Source organism: Ciconia boyciana, chromosome 5, assembly GCF_034638445.1.
Source record: "Ciconia boyciana chromosome 5, ASM3463844v1, whole genome shotgun sequence".
NCBI lineage: Eukaryota > Metazoa > Chordata > Aves > Ciconiiformes > Ciconiidae > Ciconia > Ciconia boyciana.
Window position 1 is genome coordinate 28,022 of NC_132938.1, and position 19,998 is coordinate 48,019.

A 19,998-nucleotide genomic window follows, 5' to 3' on the forward strand; every position below is an offset into this window, starting at 1 on the left:
GGCAAATTATACTCTGCTGACACTCCTGTCTTGACCACCTAGGCCTATATGTAATCCTACTAAAATCTATTGATTTATGAGATTTATTTTGCATAATTACACAACTGTTTTTTAGTTTGTTATTGACTGCATTATATCACTGTTTCTATGAATTTGCCTGGAAGGTACATTATGACAAAGGTACTATTGCTATCTATCTGAATCGTTTTGTGTGCTCTTTGTTTAAACAAGAACATTATGGTTACTCTGGAACTTGCACAGCTCTGAGATGAGTTAAAGGTTAACAGAAGTGGTTCAAACTGCTCCTGGGCACAAAGACGCCATTTCTGAAATGTAAAACTCACAGTCCTAGCAGCTGCAGGTTAATATCCTCTCTAACCACTAATGGAAAAGAGAATAGTTATCAGTGCTTTTTTCTAAATGCAGATCAGAATATTTATTGAACATTTTTTCTGCATCAGTAAAGAAAATCATATCCTTATAAGCTAATAGCAGATTTATACTATTTTGAGATTGTCTTTTGTTCTTGATGTGTTTAAGGAGTAGCTTTTATTCTTTAGTAATTTACAGAATAAGTTTTTATTGTCCTTAAACTTGTTGACTGTTACTGTTTGTTGGTGCATTTTGTTCACCATTTTGTGTGCATTTCCTTGCCAATAGATTGTATTCGTTATTATCGTATCTCAAGGTTTTCTTGGTTTTACTCCCTCCTTCTCTGTAAACAGACCACTGTCAAAGTAGTTGTCTTCATAGCTGTAGGACTGTAGGGCTTAGCTACCCAGTAAGGCATTCTTAACTTAAACTCATTATTCACATTTTTCTGGTTTTTTCCTTCCCACTTAAAGTGAGGTTCGATCCAAGTTTTGCTGGTTCTTATATTAGAAAGAAGATGAAGACTATCCTTAGTATTCTTTACCCAGTGGCTTTGGCGTTGCCTCTCATTTACACTTTTTTAGACTTGGATATTATTTAATGGCTTTGTATAACTGGAGCAAATGAAGCACATAGGATAATATGCAACTGCAGAATGTCATCAGCACTCACAAGTCACTCAGTATGGCAAAGTTTTCTCTCTGTCCCTGTCTTTCTAGTTCTGAAAAATGTATGTCTTCTTGCACTGAGCAAAATGTACATCACCGTTAGCAAGTAGCTCTGACAGTTGGTAAGTTCTGTTTTATTGAGCAATAAGTTCGCGTCCTATCAGCTGCTAGAACTAACAGTTTTCACTCATGCACGGAAATATGGTGTAATCCCTTAGGCTAGGCTCTCTGTCAGTTCACTTGCTGATTAAATGAAGATGTGGTTTTACCATAGCAACCAGTTAGGCTATTATGCAGAAGTCTTCATTTATCCAGCTTCATCACAGCTAAGTGTAACTGGTGTAGGCTGTAAGAGAGGTGGGCAGTTTCTACTGTATGTCAAATATTTCACAGAAAACTGCATATAAATCATATTAATATTGATAAGCAGAGATTAAGACACCACAATTATGAAGAAACAAAATTCATTCAGTTGATAAAGAGAATAGCTGATGAGGGATCCATTTTACTAAATTAGTTTAAAATAAGCATAGCAGTGTCAAGAATGAGAGAATTAATTCAAATTTAGTAAAACTGTCTTTTTCAGAATCAAGGCTCATTTTTCTCTCTGAAACCAATGCAAATCAAAGACCCAACTCGTCTAGATTTCTGACTGCTGGATGGATTTTGTTTCCTTGTTTGAGAAAGCACTGGAGGCTTGCAGAGTTCAGTAGTATGAAGCCTCATCACAAAAAATACAGACAGACAAATATTTTCCCAGATTCAGTGAAGTAATTTAGTAAACTCTGCTGTAAATTGTAAAGTTCCAGAAGAGACACTGATTAAAGTGGTATCTGGCAGTTTTCCATTTTCCAATGAAATTATACCTACACATATGTACATTATATATATATTTATTTATTTATATATATTTATATTTATATATCTATATTTAACATTTTCACCAGTTCTGAAATTTTAGTCTCAGTTTTGAAATTCAATCTGTGATTGCTCTGTTTTGCCTTCACTGACAAACATCCTAGAAATACAGAGGTTTTTTCTGATGATACTTCAATCAAATAGAAATGCATTTCTTGCTCTTTTCAAGAGTTAGAGAAATTCTTACTCCAAAGTGCTGGAGGCTGTAGGAAATATAGTAGCTTGTCTCCTTCATGAACATAAAAGAGTTATTTGTCTCAGATGAAGATACCACACAAATTACAGGAATGCGTACTGGCCTGGGTTCTGACCAGAACCCAACTATGTAAATCCAGGGTCACTTCAAACTTTTGCTAAGCCTGCTGGGATTTACACGGCTGTAGGAAGAAAGAATTTATTCTAGTTCATATTGAGAAGGTATGTGCAATTATACAAACACTTTTCTGGGCACAAGTAGACTTGTATGGTTACATACTACTGTTATTACCAAGACCAAGACACATTTTTAAAGCATTTTCTATATCCTTAGAAACAGCACTGAGTGCCTTGTGCAGATATGTTTAGACTTAGTGAAGAGAAGATTTTAGGCAGGATCTTTGTTCATGATGAAGGAAGAAAAATAATTTTTTAACAGGAAAATGCTGGCTCTTGTGCTTAAGATGTATGCATTGAAGGGAAATGGGGGGGACACAAACGTCATATTCAAAGTCTGAGGATGAGTGCACGTGAATACTTTGCCTCTAAACCTTTGAGCCAAACTACGAGGTGTTCACTCGGGGCTTAGGGCTGAGTGGTTTCCTCTGTTTCATACATGTGAGGCACAGGACAGACACGAGACCTGACAGCACACTCCTCCTGTTTGCTTCTCGCTTCTTCTCTGCTTACTATTTCACAGAAACGGTTAAATTTTCTTAAAGATTTTGGGGAAGTCTCTCAAAATGGCACCAGCTGAGCCTTATGCATGCAGAGATATGTAGTGGTGCTGCTGGGTGAAAGGGTGGATATTTGAAAGGAAACGTACAAAAAGAGGTGGGGGGGAAACGCGACACGCTTTGTTCCTGTGCCTAAGGGATCTGTGGTCTGCCACGGCACTGCAACAAGAACCACCTCTCTTCCCACACACACACAGAGCCTGGGAACTGAGGAGCCCTAATCTTTCCTTTCCTTCCTTGTGCAAGCTGTCACCTGCAACACTGACAGCACCACCGAGCTGTTCTAACAAATCTCTGCGTCATTTGGCACAGCTCTGTGACACATGAAGCACAGCCACCTCCGCGCATAGCATTCCCAGCATCTCCAGACAGCTCTGGGAATCAAAGCTGGTGTTTGGCTGAAAATGCTTTCTGTTGGAGTTTCTGACATTACAGATTTTTTAAGGCTTGCAGCACTCCCATGTTCTTGAACAGTATGAGATACTGCTGGGCAACCTTAGTGCTGCATTCATTGAGACTTTTGTCAGTGCAGAGAGCTAACCCCAGGTGTTAGATACTCTGAAGGACAAAGGTCGGTTCTCCACCATCACAAAGTAAAATTTATGTATATGCAATATTTTCTTGCTGCATCATGCTGGCTTTTTTTGGATATGACAGCTACTTGTCTCATACTGCGTATCAGGGAGCGGGGACTGGGTTCTCCTCAGGGTGTTTGGGTATAATCACTTGGCCACTGCAGAAGTAGGAGTAGGAGTTCAAAGTCTTGCTATCCATCAGCTGCTGGAGATCACTTCTCTGCTGGAGATTGATGCCATGCACCTGAGCCATACTGAGGGATCATGCGACATACCACACGGCTCATCCATGGGCTCGGCATGGCTATGCTATTAACATTTTTAACTGCTCCAGTTGCATCTGTAAGAGTATATCTGCCATGCATTTTCTTTAGCTGAACCATTTTGTTTCCTGACTGTATGCATTTTCCCTCGTCTTTGTGGGGGTTAATCTTAGAGTATGGACAATGATTGCTTTGGAGAAAGCTGTAGGAGTCTAATTCATTACTGTCTGCTATGTCTCAGGTTGCTTTCAAGTGAATGGGTAAGGGAGAGTCTCACTCATTGCTATTATTTGGTCATTTTTCCTGTTCAGATGCAGATGGATAACTGGACATTTAATACCCATGTTCAGAAGCCATGAATTCCAGAAAATTACTCTCAGAAACACGGAGAACATTTCCTGCTACTAAAGTACACTGCCAGCAGCCATCACGGATTCTCATTGTGGATGTCACATCCCCTTCCTGGACCAACACTTGTTCTGTACTCTCTGAAGCTCTGGAAAACACACTCTGTTTGGCATGCAGTTTGACAGGCCCCTGCCGTGTTCCCCTGCTGTGCATCTACGTGGTGCAGAACCAGCAGGAGTGTCTGCTTCCCTTTACGGTATGTGTGAAATTATGTCTCTTGGGATCGAACAAACATGAATGCAATACATTGTTGCAGTTCAGTAAAGAAAGTTATGATTTACTACAAACGTATATCTAAAAATTAATCACTCTCAAAGAGCATAGTTTCATAGACTTCATGGAAGAGGTGAATTTTATGAAAGAATGATGTTTAAAAGGAGGAGTGTCATATTTTTCATCTGTGAAGTTGCTCATGTGCATAAATTAGGTTTTGGTTTGTTCCCTTCTAAAACATCTGTTGTACCTCTCCCTTTCATATGCTACTTTCTGCATTATCTGTACTGCTTCTCTATCAAAATTATCAAACACAACTCTACAGCTGTAATAATTTGGTTGGTGAAATGGTCTGTATACCTGTTGATTACACAAATATTACCACACTGGGAGAGGTTCCAGACATTTAAGGGGAAAGGATCAGAATTCAAAATATTTTTGCCAAATTTGAGAAATATCCTGAAATCATAGAATCATAGAATCATTTAGGTTGGAAAAGATCCTTAAGATCATCGAGTCCAACCATAAACCTAACACTGCCAAGTCCACCACTAAACCATGTCCCTAAGTGCCACATCTACACATCTTTTAAATATACAGATCTAAGTCAGTAAGAACAAGTATTTCACTCATCTAGGGATATGCAGCAGAACAAATATAGATGGAGAATGACTAGCAGCTCTACAAGAAAAGTTTGGGATTACAAAGCATCATAAAGTTCACAAGAATCTATGAAGTCATACTATTATAAACATATATATACACATACTGAGCACTCTCATTTACACTACATTAGTGTAAACACACAGTATTAACCCTTCCGCTTTATTCAGCAATGGTGAAAACATTCTGAAATATTTTGTCAAGCTTTCACATCTCAGGAAAGGTAGAGGCCAACTGGTAAAAAAAAATCAGAGGTCAACAGTAATTTAGCAAATGTGATCTGCAAGAAGACTGTGGCTAATGGTGGTGTTTATTTTGTAGAATAGGTTATAGATAATGTGAGAAGGATAACTAAGGGGATACCAAAGAAAGATTTTCTGGAGGTATTGTGAAATCAGTCTGATTAGGGGCTTTCAGAACAGACACTTGTCTTGCTTCCTAGGATGAATTTACATGTAATTCATCCTGGCATGTCACCGTAGGATGGACTAGGTAATCTGTTTCACAACTGGTTCCAGGCCTGTTTTCTGTGATTTTGCATTATGTCCAAGTTAATTTGTAAGTGTCTGGGGCCAAATACCTGCTTTTGTATTTGCTAGGTATGTCCTGACACTGATCCAACGTGTGCGGGCTGACAGTAACCTCGGATCTCATTTGGTAATCATGGGTCACCAGAGCACAACTGCACTTTGACACAATCCCTCTACTTGCCCCATCATATGAATCTTCTGCTCATGATAGGCTGTCTTTTTTATTTAAACAACAATTCCTCATTTTTATAATCACAGTTTTTAAAGACAGAGGAACCCTTAGATCATTGTTGGGCTTCCTTCATATTACAGACTATTATATTTCACTAAAGTACCCATATATCATTAAAGCACTTCTTCAGAAAGACATCTAGTTTTGATCTGAAGATATTACGAGATGGAGAATCAAGTACTTCTATTAATAATTTCTTCCAGTGGTTAATCATTGTCATTGTGAAACTCGCACCTGGTTTCTAATTTGCATTTAGTGGCTTTAGCTTCCAAGGATTTGTTAATATATGTTCTCTTTTGGCTAGATTGAAGAACCTGCTTGTAATTGACGCTTTCTTCCTTTAAATATAAGCAGGTCCCTTCTCAATCTTCTAGCTGGTAAATGAAAGAGAACGAAGTATAAGTCTAACTGCAAGGCATTTTTACAGGCCCTTAATAACTTCCAAGCCTTTCTATGTATTCACTGTTTGGTTTTTTGGATGCTACATTCCTATACTGGACTCAGCAATGCTGTACAGAGAGCTAAAAAATATCCTGTCCTCCTGTTTGCATGACTGGTAATCACATCAACTCTTTTGCCATAATATTATGTTTCTCTGGGAAGAAAGACAGCAAAGTTCCAAGACAGCAAAGTCCACGACAGCAAAGTTCACACTCAAAGACTTGAGCCAGTAGTGCATACCCGGTTGACAGGCACAACTCCAATGTGAGCCCCTTCTCCCCAGCTTTGCTTGGATGTTCTGCCTAGTGAGCCATCTCTTTATTTTAAACATCTGCTGTTGTACTGAAGGCTGTTTTTCAGAACTGTTCTCTCACTATTAGGAACAGTAAAGTATAGCAAGATTACTGTCTTCTTCAATGGACCTAGTTTCACTAATAATGATATCTGGTCCTCTGCAGCTTCTGGAATCAGGAGCAGTTTTACACCTCTGCCTGATAAACATCTGTTCCGTTTCAGCCTTCTTCAGAAATACCAGGGCTCCATTGCTTTTTCTGTGCTGAATTTGCCCCTTTGTCTCCACAGGGCATGCTGTTTATCACATTGACGTTCTGATCTAGCTAAAGAAAAACTTGATACTTCTCAGTGAGGAACCAAGATAGAGCTATATTAAAGGTTGCTTATTAGACAAATCATATGAAGTCAGGAAAGCCCCAGAGCTGAAAATAGAGATTGGGAGAGTACATGGGGAAGTGTCATATACGGTTACCCTTTTCTTAGTCTTTCCTGGGCACTTGTTTATGGTCTCCATTCCTACTGGTCTCCCCTATTGGCCTAACTCTAACAAGTCCAAAGAGCTTCCCTGAAAAGGGCAGTGGGATGCCAAAGAGAAGGAAACCAGGAAGAAAGTAAATAAACGTGGAGGACAACAGATGGTGACAAGACGGGAAGTGAGCATTAAAGCATCAAAAAATTTTAATGTGGGACTGAGTAAGGACTCTGAGCAGAGCACCTCCAGCTGATGGGCCCTGTTCCTACTGGTTTTCCCTTGGGATGGGCAGCCATCCCCCACAACTCCCAGACCCTCCCTGACAAAAAGGGCTGAAAAAGAAACAAGGCAGAAAGACACTAACTACAGGGACTAGCAAATTAAGAAAGTGAAGTGGGTGAGGGTACAACATGTGGAAGGAGACAGATGGGGCAGTGAGCATAGTGCCTACCCCAGCTCACGGCCAGCTTTGATCTCTCATTTTGGGTAGCTTTTCTCCAGAAGCAATGTAGTGCTGGACATGTAAAATGTAAAAATGTTTTGCTGGACACACAGTATGAAGTTATGACTTCTTGGAGTTGTGTAATGAAGGGGCAGGGTCACATGTGAAGAGACACGTCAAGGCCTATGGCACTGGCCTGGGTGTCAGCGCCCAGAAGAGGGGTGCAGTCAGAAATAGTTAAACACCACAATTTGTGCTTAGAAGTTTAACTTATGTCCCAAGCGCATTCCAGAGTTGAAACTGCAGCTTGCGTAGACTCGCCTAAGTTAACATTTAAAGTAGCTGTGCATATACAAGAGAAAATGCAGCTGTGCTGGCGCCAGTTGCAAAGGACAGGTACTTAACTGCACTTCAGGCTGCCCTGCAGCCCATGCTGAGCCCTGCTCTGCCACAGTTAGGAGCAATACTTGACCTGAGACAGCTGGTTTACTTCTGTGTGAGCTGCAGCTGCCCCCTGGGATTGCGGGGCAGGCATCTGAACTGCAGGGAATTTTGCCGTAGCACTTTGAAGAGGCTCCTGGCTGCATCCACTTGGTGCATTTATTGAAGATTGCTAACCTCACAGCAGAACTGACATAACGGGCCAGACACTTCTTGCACTGTAGAGTACAAAGTGTGGTATCTTTCCTTAAGACTGCTCTCTTCACCATTCTGAGGCAAGGTTTGAGCCGTCCCAGCTTTCTTCCCCATCTTATTTGCAGAACCGTCAGAGCTGTTTGTGAACACATGCCTGAGCCCCGTGGTTCATAACTCAGTCACACTGAAAGACCATGCTGTAAACCATGGCTGCTCAGGACTGGTTCAGGGAGTCAGAACTCCAAGCATCTGAAGCAAACGAGTCATATGTTCATCTGTTGCCTCTTCTGTAAGGAAGGTGACCTCTGGCAGCAGTGTCTTACATTGCTTCAAACAGATTTGGTAGAGTTCACTAATAATCTCTCCTATGGCCAGAATTTGCCAGTTTACCTGCTGGGTATGTCTCGACTCCTTTGAGTTCTTGTTGAAGCTCACGTGAGCTGACATCTGTGTGAATACTAGCTGAGATGCTCCACACTCCTTTGGATCCTGGGTGCTCCCTAGCATTGTCATGTCTATGCTAAGAAAAGGTCATGGCTGGGTAATAGATACCAGGTAGCCTCAACTAATATTGTGTGTAAAAAGAGTATGAGAGGGGTCTACCATGATCCTGACCAGCCTGGTTCATATTCAGACTGCCTTCTGTGGGTTTAGGAGACCATTATAGAGTGATACCAAGTTCAAGGAAGTGCTGAGCAACATATGTGATATAAGGGTTCAGCAGCTCTGGACTGCAGGTAATCTAAATCACCATAGCAGGCAGTGAGAATATGGCCCAATATCCTCCAATCCATGAGACTGACACAAAGCACCGTAGTGGAGCACAATGGGTTAATAATTTGTGCATTTATAATGTTCATCTTGCCATAATGAGTCAGACCAGCTGTCCTCAGGGCAGCCATTGTACAGTGGTAGCTGTTGCCTGAAGGAATAAAACATTTTTACAAATGACAGTTACAGAATATTTTTTCCTTTCTAACACTTGCACTGGTAGCTCATCTTTGAAGCAGGAGGGTCCACAGACCTTCCATCAGAGTTTGCTTTTTTGATAATCATTACCGTGGTGATTGTCCTAAAAGAGCAGTACAAGAGCATAAGAAATGCCCTCCTTAGTCAGACCAACAGTCCATCAGCCCAGTATCAAAAGGAAAGGCTGTTTTGGGGGAGTGCCCCAGCCCAGTCACTTCCTGGAGTTCATTCTTCTCACACTCCCCTAGTTCCACAGTTGTTGTATTAAGAATGACAGAGGATACATTTGAGGCTATTCTTCTTGGTATCTGCTTCTGGACCTGTTACCCATGAGTTTGCGGAACACCTTTTTGAACCTGTTGCCACAGTCTGACTCCAAACCCTCTTGAACGCAGGTTGCAGAGATCCACAGCTCGACGAGTAAAGGAGTATGGATATGGCTGGGGTGACTATGGCCTAGGGATATCACACCGCATCAGTGCTCCTATTTAAGTCTCAAGTTCTGCCTCTGCATTATGCAGGGCCAGAGGACAGGGGCATGCCAAACTACTACATTTTGGCTAGCAGCAGGCAACAGGTAGACAGCTGAAAACTCGAGGAGTGATCATGTCTGTTGTTACTAGCATAACAATCAGCTGGTTTTGATTCATATCACTGTTCACTGCTTTATGACTTGGCTCCTGCCCCCAGTCTTGTCTCAGTACTGTGAATTCAAAAGCCTCCTTCTGCATTGTGGAAAAATATTTCATATTATCAGTTTGACATTTCCAGTCTTTCAATTTAATTGAATACTGTTTTGCAGCAAGTGAAAGAAAACTTTGCACGAATTCAAGCCTGCATTTCGGAGCTCCGTTCGCTACCAAGAGAAGGCTGTTTCCCACAGGGGGGAAATGGAGTGGTACAAGCTGTGCAGGATGGATTGCAACAGTTCAAACAATACAGCAGACACACAGGAGCAGGAGGCTCAGCAAATAGTTCTGTTGAGGTAAGAAAACGTTGGGAAGGTAGTGGGAGCCATCCACCAGACTTGCCACTTGTTAGCACATTAAGATGATAGTCTGCATGGTAGTATCTGAGGTCCATGGGAGGGAGGGAGTAATTAAGAAAATAAGCCCTCAAAAAAACCCCATGTGGCAATCTCCAAATGCTCACGGAAACTAGACAGATTCAGGTTTGAGTTGCTGATGGAGCTGACTTACTTTACAGTATAGAAAAATGAATTTAATTTCCAGGCATTTAAGATTGGATGTTTTTTCAGCTCTACTTTGATTACTTTCACAGAAGAACTGTGTCAAAGGCAAAGACATTGTCAAAGGCAATGTCATACTTATGGACATGATTTTCCTTTCAACTTACCGTTACATTCTGCGGTTATGGTGTCTGGAACTTTCACTGATATAATAGGATGTTTGTACAAAGGTCCTCATTGTGCCTGAAAGCATGTCCACAATTCACTGAAAGTGAACTCATACAGACCAAAAAAAATGCATTTCATCTTGAGAGTAGCTGGTATAGTTGCAAAGGACAGGAAAAGCCTACAGAATGGTCATTGTTTTGGCACGGTCAACTCAGTTTTCAGAGTAAAAAGAAAATATGGTCAGTATTTGGAATAGCAAGAGGGTTTGTTTATAACTAGCATTTTTCTTTTCTCAGTGGCAGGCTGGCAGTTCCACAGGGCTCCTACTCTGCAAATTGTAATAGGGGTCCCTTACAATACATTGTTGGCAATGGCTGTGTGAAATAACTGCAAAGTCTAAAAAGACCATAGTAACCGCTGTACAACGGACAGCCCCTGAAACTCAGGAAGCATCATGTCTGTTCTTGGCATGCATCCCTACATGGGGTGAATGGAAAAGGTAATCTCTGACACCTTTATGGCAGGCACAGAAAGAATGGGGCAATCCAATTGCTTTGCCCATGCCCCAGAGAATTAGGGGAGAACTGTGCCTGCTGTAATCCTGATGCACTAGTACTTTATCCCCACTCCTTGCACTTTACAAGGCCCTGAATAAGGTGCAGCTGCTAATACATTAAGAGCACTCTCTCTCTCTCCCTTACCGCTTCATGAATCATGCTTTATACACGTATCTCTCTCATGTTCTACCTACACTCACATAGTTCAGGAGATTTCATAAAAGACAGCCTAAAAGCAAATTCTACAGCTAAATAAGCATTCCTGCATCATGAAAGGTATTTCTGCTCATCCCAGCTCTAGGCTATGTGTTATTCTGTATCCCATGCCATAGCATACATGCCAAATTTCCTTCTAAGGAGGAAGGCCCTGGGAAGGGGGAAGTAAAGTGTTTTGAAACACCACATGCAAACATTTCCTTTCTGCTCAGGCTTTGTGAAATTTTAGGACTGGCTATTGATGATTTGCCTGGAGAAAGTACAAAGAACAGGGACGTTAGCTAAATAAGCCTTGTTGGACAGGTTAGTGACATGAGTTGGTATGGTAGGACAGCCTGATGTTTGTCTGGGATTTCAGTACACATACATACTGGTGTCTTGTTTCCCAGGATTCTCGGTGGGAATGAACATGCACACTGCAGGTCTGTCCAGTGCTTCCTGAGCACTGCTTGTCCTTTCACATCAGTTGATTCCCAATTGCATAGGTGTGTTGTCACTTTAGTTTGAGCAATGGCTCTGACGTGACCCTATGTAGAGTGAACATGCCAGAAAATTTTAGGTATTCAGCAGGCTAGCTGTCTCAGAGATCCAATGTCCAGAAATGCTGCATTAATATATCAAGTCCTCAAATCCCTCTGGGCAGATTCCACTAGAAAAGGGGACGTATCTAGGGAAAACTCTATGTACAGCAGTCCTGGGGCAGGATCTAATAGATTTTGGTGCATGCTAGTGGCTGTATTCTCAGCTGGGTGTGTATACTTGCATAAGTGGGAGGGAAGCTGCTAACAACACATGAGAACATATATGCAAATGTAGAAAGCAGAACAAGGTTCACAGGAAGAAGTTGTTGTTTTTTTAAAGTAGAATCAACTGATGTGAAAGGACAGGCAGTTATCAAGAGGGGAAGGACTCAGAAGTGGTGTTTTCTTCTGGACATGAGGAAACATCAGCTCCAAACTATCTTTTATTTCAGACTTCACAGGCTCAGGGTCCCCCTGGTTTTGGAGCTTTGTCAGTCCTAAAAAGGAGTCCAGACTCCCATGAGTGAAATTTCCCCAGTCCTTCTACTTTATTTAGATCCTCAAACCCTTCCAGAGTCATGCTGTGATTAGGCAGACTCTCCCAGCCATAATTAAGACTCACTTCTAGTGTCTATCCAGGAAGCATTTCTTCTGATTCACTGCTTTTCTGTGTTTTCTTAGGGCCTTGAGGCCCTGACCATTTCAAATGTGATTTGTGCTTTAACTTCAAAGCTGGGGGTTGGAACAAACAGAGTACGCTTTTGAGACAAGACCTTTTTTGACACACAACAAAATCCAGGATGTCTTCTAGTGTAGTTGAAGGAATGAGATAGCTACATTCAAAATCAAGTTATCCATTAATATAGGGAGTTTATACTCCACTAAGCAATCCTTGTTCCTGTAGATTATGCAAATTATCTAGATTATTATACTTTTCATTGCAAGGGGATGTAAGACACCTGCTGCAGTGATAGGCTGTGGTATTATATACTTATTTGAAAGTGTTGACCACCATTTTTACAATCTACTTTCATTTTCTCATAGGAACAGTGTACATAGATGCAACACTATTTCCTCCTCTTCTGACAATTTATCAACTCATATTCGCTCTTGTATACTTGGATCAGCCTGGAAAATTGGGTGTCCTCCACTCTTCTAGAATTAATCTGACCACATACCACTTTGTTGATAATTTTGATAGGTAACCGAATGTTTTTCTTCCTGGTACCAGAAAATAGCAAGTTCACATGGTTTGTTACACTGTCCTTGGCCCTGCAAAAGGTCCTGGGTATGTATACTCAGTTCCTTCTAAAGAAGACCCTAAAGTAGAGTCTTTTTAAAAATGCTCAGGGGAATCTGAGAAGAGGTAGAGCTGACTGTTTTGCCTAGCTGGAACAGCAGTCTGACCAACATTTCTATGATTAATTCCAGTATACCCAAAGCAGAGAATGATGTAGTAGATTTTTGTATTAAAAAACCCCAAACAAAACAAACAGCAAAACCACAACACTCAAAGAACAAGCAAACAAAAACCCACTCTCAAACATGCGTGGATTCTAACTTGAAAGAATTCTTAGGGAGGACAAGAACTCTATAACCCAGGAGATGTGGCTGTTCTTCAGAAAATTCATGCAGCAAACTGTACTTAAATTGCTGCATAGAGAATCTCTGCCAGATAATACCTCATAGAGTATTAGAGAACCTTTGCAGAGGGTCAGTTGAACAGGTAGGAGGAGCTTCTTTAGAAGCCTCTCAATGACAGCTGAACATATAATCCCCTTCCCTTCACCACATTCAAAATAACGTCTGCACCGGAGACACTGAATTTTCCCGGTTTCCATACAACAGCAGATACCACAGACATCAGTCACACTTGCCAGCTCTGGTCTTCCCTCTGAGTTGCTCCATGCTAACTATATTTCATTGCCTGTTTCCGCTGCCTTACTTCCCTTTGGGCTGTTTGTGACAGGCATCAAATGTTTCTTCCAAGAATGCATGCCTTATAAAGCAAAGGGAAAGAAAAATTAAATTAAGAATAGCTTTTTTTGTGGCTTCATTAGAGGATACAATTTATAGCGATCCTATTTCAAAAATATCCAAAATAAAACTAGAGAGATAATTCAAAGAACGTAGAGATCTGAAGTATTATAGTACACTTGATTTTAGCACAGGTACTGGAGAGGGTACTGAGGGCTTCCAAAAGGCAAGACATCATACTTGCCTATCTTGAGGAAACTTTAGCTCAAAGTTTAGTTCTGTGGAGAATTTCAAGGACAAAAGACTTCTCTCCAAGCTAGCAATCCTTCCCATTCTGCATGCTGCATAAATGTAACCTGTGGATGAAATTCAGTTTTCTGCAAATCCCAACAAAAGGTGTTCCACAGACCTAAATGGGATCTAAGGGGTGGCCTTGGACTTTCACATAAGGGTAAATAAGCACCATCAGATCACTAAGGAGCCAGGAAGTGAGCAGAAGAGCACCTACAGTTCTCAGGTCTGTTGAAAAATAAAAGCCAGTGATCACAGAAAGGCAGAAGAGTATTTCACCCACACAGGAGGCCCTGTTTCTAAAAAAGGCAGCTTTCTGCTTCACATACTTCAGTGATTGAAATTTTGTTTTCATCACAAGCATTTGTAATGCAAAGTTGGATATTTATTTCTGTTTCCTTTTCTCAGAAGGGATTGAATGTTTTTGCTCAGATACAGTATCTTTTGAAGAAGGGGGAAAAAAAAAAGATTCCTTCTTGGAAGTGAAACCTGGATAACTTAAGCCAGTTAAAGTAGGCATTTACCCTGTTAAATTCAACTGTATCAGGTAGACCATGTGTGGTGACCGAGTACTTAACGTTTCCCACAAGCATTTTCTATTTAGTCCACTGTGAAGAGAAGTAGCAATTCTGTTTCTGTGATACTTTAAAGCATTAGTGAAACACTGGAACAGGTTGCCCAGAGAGGTGGTAGATGTCCCATCCCTGGAAACATTCAAGGTCAGGTTGGACGGGCTCTGAGCAACCTGATCTAGTTGATGTCCCTGCTCATTGCAGGGGGGTTGGACTAGATGACCTTTAAAGGTCCCTTCCAACCCAAACTATTCTATGATTAGAAAACGTATTAGGAGACGTATTTCTGCACTGAACTATGAGGCATGGACAAGAGAAAATAAGCCCTACCTTATCGAGTTTTTGGAACTCCTAGTCCCATCTGTTTTTCAATGGGATGAATGTCCGGTTCTACCAATATAATTTCTTCTGTTTCAAGAGCTTCATGCCTTACTTAAGTGCCCTCATAAATCAGTTGATTCCATTATTTTGCAGTTAAGTCTTACGTTAAATCTTATCTGGAGTGTTTGTTATTCATCAAAATGTAATGCTTTTTATGTCATTTTGGTGCATCAATGCCCAATTGCCAAACTGGCATCTCAGTGGCCCTGTTACTGAGATACAGTAACCCATGGTGCTGGCTGGAACAGTAAATTACAGGCATATAATTACAGTCAGTAAACAACTGAGGAGTAAATAATTGGTAACAAGTAAGATCACTATCTGTGATATCCTACAGCAGAGGAAAGATGCTTAGCAGAGGAGTGTGCACAGCTGGGCAGGAGGAGAACAGGCAGCCAGCAATAGGCCAGACCTTGATCTGACATCAGCCAGGCTGCCACAGCTGCATGCTCCCAAGCCCAACCAGTTGTGAGGCTGAGCATGTATTCCCAGCAGGCAGATGCGCACAGAGCACATGTATACAACACATATATACATGCATGGCTGGTCACACAGATCACAGACGGACACTCAGGGCACTCACACGAACACAGACTGCACCAATGGCCTCAGCCTGCTCCCCTCTCTGCCCGAGCAGGACAGAGATCCGCTAGCAGGAATATATATACGCATATATATATGCGCGTGTGTGTATACACACACACGCACATATCTATCTCCATACATACAACGTGGATCCCTCCAGCAGCTGGGCTCAGACACTCAGTCTGCTCAGTAGCTGCTCCTGGATCCCGGTCTCCCCAGTTGCTAGCATCTGGACATACGAGTCCCCAAGACTGCAGCCCCACTCCAGTTGCTTGTACAGACCATCATGTGTACACACACACACCCCCCCCAGAGAACTGGCCAGGACTCCCCTCGTCCCTCTGATAGCCAGCTCCTCCCATGATCTTGCCCTTAGAGACCTCCTTGCTCCCAGGCCGTTTCACCTACTCACCAGCTGGTCCATTTTGATCTTTGCTAACGATCACATGCTCACTCACACTTGCTGCAGCCACTGCACCACAGACACATGGGCATCCAACCCGTGGTGTGGCTCCAGCTGCTGCACTGAGACCCCCCCCCCCCCCCCCCCCACGTGCACACAGGAGAGAGCCCTCACCTGGGACAGAGCTGGGAAGGAATGTAAGAAGAAGATGGGACAGACTGTGGTGATCAGGGCAGGGCCTGGCCAGGCAAGCATACTGACCAGCCAACTGTTTACACGGGACCAGGTCTTTTTAACCCCTTACCCCTCTATTTTCCCACACTTGTTCCTTCCCAAATCACCTAGCTCCATCCCTTTGCCCGCGTTTGGTTCCTCCCCTAAACATCCTGTAATAAGCCTTGTGCCATCCCAAACTGTTCTTTCCCTGCATCCCATCATGTGTCCCACACCCCTGGGCAGCAACCCCCCTCTCAGCTGGAAAGGTGCTTGGGGTTTGACTCGTCTTCATGGGCTTCACACCTGGACAAGGGCTCTCTGGGGACAGCCCAGGCAGCGGCCCTCGGAGGGTGTCCCTTCCTCCAAGCCCCTAATTTGGTTTCCTGGTCTGACACCGTGCCTCTGTGCTCCTTTAGGCTTGGGAAGTGGGTGTCTGATGGGCTGAGGGCAGTAGCCAGGACAGGGCATTATTTGGGCTCTTCTGCCTGTCACTGTGTCTCTGTTCTCCTTTGTGGGTGTGCAGATGAGCTTTCATCACATAGCCAAATATTTTAATGAAATTAAGGTGTACTAGTGGAGTAAATGCTCTATCTATAGCTGTATAAAAAAATAATAGTATCTTTAGATGGTTCTGCTCCCCCCAACTCAAGAACAGTTCCTGTACTTGATTGATCCTGTCCATAATTACTGCTTCATTCCCAGTATCTCATAGATAAACACTAAGGATAGATCTGGACGGAGAAGGTATACTCCCTGCCCCCTGCACTGCCCCCGCCCCCAAAAAAACCAACCCAACCCTAACCCTTGAACTGTCACTTCTGTTGGCATTGTTTAGTATCTTTGTAGAACTCATTTGTGAAGGTCTACTGTATAGTTTCCCCAAATGCTCCCTACAGGACATTTGTTAGCAGCCTTACCTAAAATATACCTTATCCTTTATTCAGAGTTATTAAATAGTCCTTTGGAGCAATGAGCAGATAGGCTGAGAAGACTCAATACTTCACCATCACTAAATATCAGGCAAGGTCAGAACTCAAAACTTTCTCACCTAACCACTCTTTCAGGGTAGAAGCTGGTGTCAAACATGCCTGACATGTTTCTACAAACCATTGCTGATTGTCAGTGATGAAGAAACTCTTTGCAGTCACTTACTTAGTATTACATCAAAACTGGGAGTTGGGAATCACACCTACTGTTGCTCTCTTAAGAAACAACTTTAGGATAGACTATATACTTCTTTAAAAAAAAAAAATTCCCATTCAGCCTTCAAGTGAGAAGGCCAAATTTAGTCTACTTGAATTATAATTGATGCAGTAACGGGAAGTGGCGCTGTCCCTTAGAAAGTCTCAGGCAGAGGCCCTCCTATACACACAGACTCACTGATGGTGAGTGCAAAGTACAGAATATAAGACAGTTGTGGATTGTTCCACCTTCTTCCAGCAGTGGCACAAAACCTGTTGGTGTTCTTACAGTGAACCTCTTAATCCATTTCATATTGGCTTAAATATAAGCCAAAGCTCAAAAAACTGCCTTTAAATCTGCTTTTGAATAGATGAGATATTTTAGCAAGATTTCTCTTCTCTCTCCATAGTGGGACCTGTGCTATTCAAACAGATCAGGCGTCATCACCTATCAAAAGAGGATTAGGGTAGAGGCAGCTCTCGCACACTCTGATTTGTGTTTCAGATCACAATTTTGACTAGCCAGTCCAGCAAAGAAATGGTAAAGCAGCTGGAAAATAAGTTAAAAGATGTAGACCTTGTGAGTCTGCGAAGAATACAAGTCATTGAGGTTTCAAAGAGAGACTTTCTGGAGCCTGAGGATGTGCAACAGTGCATGCCAGCAGAAGAGCCCAGCAGTAATGGTGAGTAGAAGACAGACAGGGTACTCAGGGAAGGTATGGCTTTGGACAGCAGGACAACCCCTAGTTCTTGCTTTGGTCCAATATCTGCCACTTTCCTTTGTGCCATTTAGTGTCACTCATGTAAGTGGGAACTACAGCAAAAAGTTTGTACCACAGCACTTCTCTGGGGCTTTATCACATTTGGGCAAAATTAGCATATAGACTTCATGCATTACTGCATCTTTTGGTATTACCTAAAATTGACTTCATGTGCAATACAGCTTTATTGAGGGGTTAAAGAGAAAAACGCATAGAGTTTATGGGGGTAACACACTCTCAGACACACATATACTCATACTGCTGAACATCAGCCTGGGCAATTGACTGGCTGATCAAAAGATCCTTGGTGCAGGCAGAGGCAACCAGAATCCTTGAAGCAGGTAGTCGGGGAAGAGAGAAGCAGGCAGACAGGTAGAAGGGAGGGAAGGAGAAGCAGGCAGGCCATTTACAGTTTCAATGATGCTACAGAGATAACCCCCTCCTCCCCCTTACCAACTCAAGATCTTGTCCTTTTACAAGATGTTTGGTTTCTAGACAATTCTTAGCCTTTAGTCCTTTCCCCCAGACTACAGATTGCACAATGCTGGGAAGAGTTACTTTCCCAGACTAAGTCAGGTACTTACCTTATTGATTAGGTTTTTTTGTCACCGATATTGTTCTTGCTCAGCTGCTACTTCTTTTCTCTATGCTTATGGCAGTTTTTCTTGAGCTCTTAAGGTTGTACTTCTTCAGTAATCAGTAATTGCATATCAATGAGTTCTTTGTAGCCCTGCAGCCTCTTCCAATCCCGGTCTCCATTTCAAAGGCCTTTACTGACAACACGTAAACTCCCCATCAACAAGACACACCTGGTACCAAGCTCTGGTTCACACAGCAAGTTCTCACAACGAGTTGATAACAAGCTTAAAAACCTGAGTCCTGATGCCTTGCAAAGTTAGTGTAAGACCTGTTACTAGCAATGACAATATTATTTTTAGTGAGTTACAGGCAACGTTGGATGTTGTTGCCTTACCTCTTTCTAGCTGTTCTTTTCTGGTTGCGGTAGCAAATTTCTGGTCAACTGGCAGAGTAGGGGCTGGGAATGTTCAGGTGGATCACATATTCCCTTTTGCCCCGTTCCCTCACACACCTGGCCACATGCTTCATTAGTGAAAGAGCAAGTACACCCCAGACCCTGAATGTTATTTTTCCTGGCCATATATCTGAAGATATCCTCCATTATTCTGACAGTTTTCAGCAGTGAGAATTTAAGCTATAGTAATGAGAAATTCAGAAACAGAAATTCCTGTTAGCTCCTGTTTTGAGCCTTTTTGTTTCAAAGCAAAAGGTGCTGAGCAGACTCTAAATAAACTACCCAGATGGTGATCAAAAGTCCAATACCACAGCGTTTCAGTGGTAGAAGCCTGTACATTGCAATGCTGCTATAACTGCAACTTTCATTTCTGTATTTCTTTTTACCTGACCTTCAATTCTGCTCAGTTATTTCAGCTCTTTCTCGAGGCTGATAAAATAACTGCTAAATAGCAGGAGTTTACACTGGTTTTCCCCCATCTGCAGCACAGCACTGACTAGGTGCATCTTGCTACAGACAATGACTGCTCTCCATGCTGCCTCTACATTCCACTAATCTGGTGGCAGACCAAATCAAAGGCTGAGTTGTATAATCAAGCACTTAGAGGTATATCAACCCTCTTACTACCCGTTAAAAGCTTCCTGCCCTGAAGGGGCAGTCTCCCTCAGCGAGACATAGCTGGTTATTCTGGCCTCTGCTTGTTTGAAAACAGAGGCCTCAGGGAGAGTGCTCATCTCTGCAGGTAAAACTGCTTGGCTGGAGAAAGGGAGTGCCGCCTTTTTCTGACCAGCACTAACACTGGGAACAGTGAGTCCTAAGGAAGAGGATCAAGGTTCTGTCGCTCTGACGTGACTTTAGAATTAATTTAATATGCCAAAACTGTACCAAAACCACGAGTTACAAAATTCTGGAAGGAACT

The 19,998-nt window shown here is 42.3% G+C and overlaps 1 protein-coding gene across 1 annotated transcript in view; it reads left to right on the top strand.

Annotated features, from left to right (window-relative positions):
- The first annotated feature begins 4,083 nt into the window (after positions 1-4,083).
- Positions 4,084-19,998, top strand: part of M1AP (meiosis 1 associated protein) — a 29,006-nt gene continuing 13,091 nt past the window's right edge. Inside the window, exons 1-3 of the mRNA XM_072862415.1 lie at positions 4,084-4,332; positions 9,831-10,013; positions 17,791-17,968. Of these exons, the coding sequence (XP_072718516.1) occupies positions 4,084-4,332; positions 9,831-10,013; positions 17,791-17,968 (610 nt within the window). The remainder of the gene's footprint in view (positions 4,333-9,830; positions 10,014-17,790; positions 17,969-19,998) is intronic.